General features: G+C 45.4%; 1 protein-coding gene across 1 annotated transcript; it reads left to right on the top strand.

Moving 5' to 3' along the window:
• Positions 1–200: 200 nt before the first annotated feature.
• SOX9 (SRY-box 9) lies at positions 201–5,793 on the top strand. Its single transcript, XM_027873422.1, has 3 exons — positions 201–1,009; positions 2,212–2,465; positions 3,053–5,793. Exons 1-3 carry the CDS (start codon positions 579–581, stop codon positions 3,910–3,912), a joined length of 1,545 nt encoding a protein of 514 aa, XP_027729223.1. The 5' UTR covers positions 201–578; the 3' UTR covers positions 3,913–5,793.
• The last annotated feature ends 1,237 nt before the right edge of the window (positions 5,794–7,030 follow it).

The raw sequence follows: 7,030 nt of genomic DNA, 5'->3' as shown, positions 1-7,030 counted from the left end.
GGTCCCCCGCCTTACTTACACCCCATCCCCACCCCCACTGCCATCCCGCCCCTCCCATCCCAGAACTGCAAGCGGCGCTCCCCTCCCCAAAACTTTTGGCCAATCAGCTGTGAAAGGCCGGGCTGTGATTGGCCGAAAGTCTCTAAGGTGAGGGAGTATTTATTAAAGAGACTGAGCCAGAGAGTTGGAGAGTAGAGAGCGGGGCTAGAAAATTGACTAGGTACTTTGGTGAAGCCTCGATTCCAAACCCTCCCATTTCCCCCCTCCCTCCCCGAGAACTTTTCTTTGGAGAAGAGAAAGAGCACTCACTTTTTCTCTCTCTTTTTCTCTTTTGATTTCGTTCTGTTCCTTGAATCTCCTAACTTCCAGCGGGTGGCGGCGGGCTGGACACCCCCCAGCTGCCCCACAGATCTTTGCAGCAGGGCGGCTTGGCGGTCTCGGGAGCTTGCGGTGCAGCCAGCTGCGCCATCTCCGGCCAGTTGAGGCGAGAGGACCCCACGCCTCCCGCCTGGCAGTGCCTTGGGTCAAAGCCCCGGCTTTCCTTTTCTCGTAACCCGCCCCCTCCCTCGGGCTGTCGCATGAATCTCCTCGACCCCTTCATGAAGATGACCGACGAGCAGGAGAAGGGCCTGTCTGGAGCTCCCAGCCCCACTATGTCGGAGGACTCGGCGGGCTCTCCTTGCCCCTCGGGCTCGGGCTCGGACACTGAGAACACCCGGCCCCAGGAGAACACTTTCCCCAAGGGCGAGTCCGATCTGAAAAAGGAGAGCGAGGAGGACAAGTTCCCCGTGTGCATCCGGGAGGCAGTCAGCCAAGTGCTCAAGGGCTACGACTGGACCCTGGTGCCTATGCCCGTGCGAGTCAATGGCTCTAGCAAGAACAAGCCACATGTCAAGCGGCCCATGAACGCCTTCATGGTGTGGGCGCAAGCGGCTCGCAGGAAGCTTGCAGACCAGTATCCGCACCTGCACAACGCCGAGCTCAGCAAGACTCTCGGCAAGCTTTGGAGGTATGTTCTCCCAGGAGATGCCAATCCGCTCTCCCCGGCCGACCGCAGGGGACTGAAAGAAATTGGAGTTTGGGGAGGGGGTGGGGGAAGGACTGGCGGCAAGAGAACGGGCAGCTGTGGGTTTGACCAAATTATTTGGATGCCATGTTTTGCAAACTTAAACTTCCAGCACTTTCACTCAGAGGGGCTGGAGTGGAGGCAAGGAGAGGGGGGCCTTGGTTAGCTCGATTTTACGCCTGAAGGCGAGGGGGGGAGGAAATGTAAATAGGAGCGTATAAAGTGTGTACAGGGAGGGATGGAGGAAGATTTTGCAAGCAGAAGATTGATTGAAGATTAAACTCTGCAAACTTGAGTGGCAGGGAGAGGGAAGTTGGGTGGGGGGGGGTTGATGGAGATGTGTGTGTATGTGTGTTTCTTCCGTGCCAGGCAAAGTCCCTAAGGGCACTTAAGTGAGATCTTCCCGGGAGAAAAGGGGAGGGCAAAAAAGGGGGGGAAGGGGACTGGGGTGTGAGGAGGAATTATTTGCTTTCGATGATGGCTTCTTTGCAACTCACTCTGGGAAACTGGCTAGTGCTTTACAGAGGTGGTGAGGAGAGGCTAGGAGAGTGCGCAGGAGCCTGTGAAAAGAAGAGAGGAGGCTGGATTTGGGAAAGGTGAAAGGTAGGGGCAAAAGAGGCTTCAGTTTAAAGCATTTTTACCAGAAGTTAAAGCAATTTACCAAGAGAGGGAAAAAAAACTTTTTTTAAGGTGAGAGAGAGAGAGGGAATGAGGGAGGGGGAGGGAGGGAGGGAGAGAGAGAGAGAGAGAGAGAGAGAGAGAGAGAGAGAGAGAGAGAGTATTAATCCTGATAGCAAATTACCCAAAGAGAAGCTGCAGACCACAGTGCCCATCTCTTGGTTGTTTAGAAGGGAGAGAGAGAAGAAGAAAAAGAAGATAATTACCTCATGTGACCTTCAGAATACAGTTTTATACGATCTTTTTTTTTTTATTATTTTCAAAATAAAGTTAAAATTCCTCTATTGGCCAAGTCAACTCTAGTAGAAAGCAGGAGGAAGGCTGCAATTCCTTCCAGATAGTCTTTTAAGAGAGGTTTCACAGGAAAGTAGCTGTATTGTCCAATATGAGGGACCCACCCCCTCCCCAAATTGACAGCTATACTCCTAGTCTCACCCTCTCTCCTCTCTTCTCCCCTGTTTGCTCAGGCTGTTAAACGAGAGTGAGAAACGGCCTTTTGTGGAAGAAGCAGAGAGATTGAGGGTTCAGCACAAGAAGGACCACCCAGACTACAAGTACCAGCCTCGGAGGAGGAAGTCAGTCAAGAACGGGCAGGCGGAGCAGGAGGAAGGTACTGAGCAGACACACATCTCGCCCAATGCCATCTTCAAGGCTCTACAAGCTGATTCTCCGCACTCCTCCTCTGGCATGAGTGAAGTGCACTCCCCTGGGGAGCATTCTGGTATGTCCTATCCCATCCCCACCACTTTCCATTCCCCAAGTCTTTCACAGATAGGGTCATTAGAGTGCCCCCTCCCCCCTTCACCTCCGTCCCCATGGAGATTTCAACTCCTATACCATCTCTAGCTAACCAAAACCCACACTGCCTTCTGCGCACAAATGTGCAAATTCAAGACATTTCTGCAACCGGCCATATTGAAACAGCCACATTTTTTTTTCAAAGTTGCAATATTGCAGGTTTGCAAAGGCTCTCAAATACTCCATAAAGAGGAGTCCTATCCATTCTCCACCCACTCCCCAAACATACTACAGCTGGCCTAAAATATGCCCAGTTTAGTGTTTCAGAACTACTTGACTTCAGATCCACCGAAGATAAAAGTAGATGGCTAGGTGTGTACCCTCTTCGGTTAATCATTCAGCGGCTTATCTCCATTCTGGGTCACTGCCTGCTCAGGTCAGGGTCTTTATTACACCTTAGCAGTTAAACAGGTGCTATAAAAGTGTTTCCCAGACAGGTCTATGCAGTTATCCAGCCCAAGCACTTATCAAACATAATATTGACTTTTCTGTGTTTCTTCTTTTCTACAGGACAGTCTCAGGGCCCACCTACCCCACCCACCACCCCCAAAACTGATGTGCAGGCAGGCAAGGCTGACCTGAAGAGAGAGGGACGCCCCCTGCAGGAAGGGGGAAGACAGCCCCCTATTGATTTCCGAGATGTGGACATAGGGGAACTGAGTAGCGACGTCATCTCTAACATCGAGACCTTTGACGTTAATGAATTTGACCAATATCTCCCACCCAATGGCCACCCAGGAGTCCCGGTTACTCATGGCCAGCCTGGTCAGGTTACTTACACGGGGAGCTATGGCATCAGCAGCACCTCTGCTCCCCCATCTTCATGGATGTCAAAACAGCAGCAGCCTCAGCAGCCCCCACCTCCACAACAGCCTCCTCCACCACCTCAGCCTCCTCAGGCCCAGCAGCAGCCAACACCACAGCAGCAGCAGCAGCAGCAGCAATCAGCCCAGCCGCCACCGGCACCATCTCAGCCCCATACCCTCACTCCTCTGAGCAGTGAACAGGGCCAGTCGCAGAGAACACACATCAAGACAGAGCAGCTCAGCCCCAGCCATTACAGTGAACAGCAGCAGCATTCCCCGCAGCAGATCCCCTACAATCCCTTCGGCCTGCCCCATTACAGCCCCTCCTACCCTACCATCACTCGCTCTCAGTATGATTACACAGACCACCAGAACTCCAGCTCCTATTATAGCCATGCTGCAGGCCAGAGCTCCAGCCTTTACTCCACGTTCACCTACATGAACCCTGCCCAGCGACCCATGTACACCCCTATCGCTGACACAACTGGAGTCCCTTCCATCCCCCAGACCCACAGCCCACAGCACTGGGAACAACCGGTCTACACGCAGCTCACCAGACCATAAGGAGAACAAGAAAAAAATAATATTCTTAGTTAAAAAGAAAAAAGCCAGCAGCAATAAAATAACCTTTGGACATTTGCTTTTTTTTTTTTTTAATTATTCTTCAAAGACACTAAAGGCGACAGCAACAACAAACACAAACCAGAAAAGTTGTCCAAATGCACTAGAGCCTTCTCCAGAATCAGTGGCCAGACCACTCCCCATGGATAGACCAGCAGAACTCACTACAGTCATTCCAGAACTGAACTCTAAATGTTCTTCAAGGCAAGCACAGAGATTGATGGAGAATCATATAGCCGCTGTAGTTCAGTCTTTCTTTGCCTGTGCTTGGACTTTGTAATTATTTTTTAGCTGTAATTAAAGAAAAAAAAAAGAGTCCTCTGTGAGGAATATTCTCTATTTTAAATATTTTTTAGTATGTACTGTGTATGATTCATTATCATTTTGAGGGGATTTATACATATTTTTAGAGAGAATTTTTTAAATGCTCTTATTTTTCCAACAGCTAAAACTACTCTTTAGTGAAAGTATGCCCTAGCTTTTCTTGAAGTCAGAGGTATTTTTGTACAGATATGTCTTCTCTTAAAATTGTATGTGTGTCTGTGTGCATTAACCCCAAAACAGAACCCTTGTCTTGTGATCAGTGTTGGGGGTTAGCTTTCCTCAATTCTAAAGTCTGTAAGATTCAAGGTGAGGCTGCCTCGAAAAGAAAAAATTAAAAAGGCCTTATTTTTTTAGTATGGAAATAAAGACAGGAATCTGGAGGAGCCTTGGGTAAGTTCTGCTTTTATTATTTTAAAAAGAAAAGTACCTTGAGCCTTAAAATCATGCTACTGGGAATAGCTCACATGGTCCTTGGGTGGGTTTTCTCCATGCAGTCTTTAGAGAAAAGTTACCAGAGGTAGGCACCGAGGGAGTCAAAAACAGCTTCCTGGGAAGTTTCAATAGCAAACTTAAGTGCCCTCAAATACCTTCCCTACTCCCTTCTCTGCCCAGGTACCATATGCTGGAGACCACTTCCAAAACATCTTCTAAGCCCCCAAATGCAAACAATGTATCTTTAAGACATTCCACATGCTACAATTATTTATTTTGTAAGAAAAGAGGTTTTAATTTTAAAAAATTGATCTTCCTCTTTTAAAAAAAACTTTTAAAATTAGTAAGTTGTTGGAGCCTTCCTTGAAGGGTATGGTCACCTATTGTTAAATTATGGCCTTAACTGTAACCATTTTTTTTTATTTATCTCTTTATTCTTTTTAATTATTATTAAAAAAAAAAACAAGTTTCTTTGGGATCTGTGTCCTAGGTTTGTACAAATACATTTTCCTCTTCTTTTTGTTTTTTTTTTTTAATAAACTGGAAGTGTTGTCTTTTTTTGTACAAATGAGATTCCAAATGTAGAATCATTTGCATTATTTTCTGCCACAATTCTTCAGGCTGTCCAAATTTTAGGTGTACGTATGTACGTGTGAGTGTGAGTGTGTATGTGTGTGTGTGTATGTGTGTGTACAATCCCAAACAACAGAAGTATGTATCATCTTCATATTCCTCTGCATATTTTCTTCTGAGGGGGAGGAGGGAGTTGATAGACTAACTTACTTTAATTAGGCTATTGCTGGACAGTTGAGGATTGCTTTTTGAAAAGGACAGCAAACTTTTTTTTATTTAAAAATGATATATTAACAGTTTTAGAATTCAGTAGAATAAAGAACTCTTTTAATATGGCATCTTTCAATTTCTGTATAAAAGCAGATCTTTTTAAAGTATTTCTGTAACTTAAAAAACCTGACATTTAAATCATATTTTGTCTTTAGGTAAGTTTGGTTTTGTGTTTGTCTTTTGTTCGTTTCACTTTTTTTTTAAACCCCTTGTTCTCTTTGTGAAACTTACCTTTTTTGTATATTATTGTTTACAATAAATATACATTGTACTAAAAATAGAAAACAGTCAAATGGTTTTATTAATAGAGGCATCCAATGAGAAGGAAAAGAATTCGATGCTGACAAGATTTTGTGTACTTTCATCCCTATGATGCTGTCATTTTCCTGGCAACCACTTAAATAAGGATTTAGCCCTATTGCTCCCTTCAGATCTAGCTGAGTCAATTCAGAGAAATGAATAGATCTATTCCCCCACATTCACCCACCCCCAAACATAGAAAGCTAACCTTGAAAAGTCTCATTCTAATAAATCTGATAGAAAAACATATGTCAATCGTTGCCTACTTGGGCAGAATGTTTCTGATTCTGGTTTCAATCTCATGCTTCAGGGAAAGAAAAAAAGATTCCCCTGGGGAGGTTAGAAGGGAACATTAAACCAGAAATCAGTAGCTGGTGGTAGAGACAGGATGCCAGATGGGGTGAATTGCTCTTTTTAACTTAATAGGACAACCTCTTTGCTCCTATGGATGCATACAAAAGAAAAAGATTGTCTAATTTAAAAAAAGGAGGAAGAAAGCAAAGAAGGAAAAAAGGAAGGAAGGAAGGAGAGAAAGAAGGGAAAGGGAGGAAGACAAACTGAAAGGAGTTAAAGCAACAAGTTCCTAAGGGGCATGGAGGAAAATCCATTCTGTTAACCCATTAAATGATCCAGTGTCTTTTTAGTTTAACTCATTTTGAACAGATGCAAAATCATCATAGAAGATTCAAGGAGAGGTAATAAGATTGAATTTTGTTTTCTTTGGCCTCTATTAGACAGTTTCTAAGATCAGAGAAACTTTCAGGTCATTTTTCACTAAACAGATGAAATCATCTACTCTCCTCCCCACCACACCCTCTACTCCTCCCCCACCCCACCCCTCACCCACACCAGGGCAGAAAGCACATCTCTCTTCAACTTTGCAAAACTCCTCTGTGACTGAAGACTTTTCTTATGGGCTGCTTTTTGCACTGGAGTGGGTGTTTCTGACAATCTCTACAGGCTTCCTGTCACATGGATATTAACTTACACTGCTAGGTTTTGCTTAGTGGAGTTCTCTTCTGCCTCCCATATCAGATTCATGGCAACCAAGAGAATGGCATTTACCAAAACCTGGCTTCATCATAACCAAACCTTTCCAAATCCTTCCCGCCCCTTTTAGCATATGATTCAGCACTTGACTAAGAGTCAGGAGACCTGGGCT

This window comes from Vombatus ursinus, unplaced genomic scaffold, assembly GCF_900497805.2.
Source record: "Vombatus ursinus unplaced genomic scaffold, bare-nosed wombat genome assembly UNPS02014801.1, whole genome shotgun sequence".
Taxonomy (NCBI): domain Eukaryota; kingdom Metazoa; phylum Chordata; class Mammalia; order Diprotodontia; family Vombatidae; genus Vombatus; species Vombatus ursinus.
The sequence above is the reverse complement of the archived record's forward strand: the minus strand, read 5'-3'. Positions and strand labels throughout refer to the sequence as shown.

Excerpts from the sequence above, each read along its gene's own strand:
- SOX9 (XM_027873422.1), top strand. The coding sequence starts at position 579 with ATGAATCTCCTCGACCCCTTCATGAAGATGACCGACGAGCAGGAGAAG. Across the intron at positions 1,010-2,211 it reads ACTCTCGGCAAGCTTTGGAG|GCTGTTAAACGAGAGTGAGA; the intron begins GTATGTTCTCCC and ends CTGTTTGCTCAG. Across the intron at positions 2,466-3,052 it reads CTCCCCTGGGGAGCATTCTG|GACAGTCTCAGGGCCCACCT; the intron begins GTATGTCCTATC and ends TCTTTTCTACAG.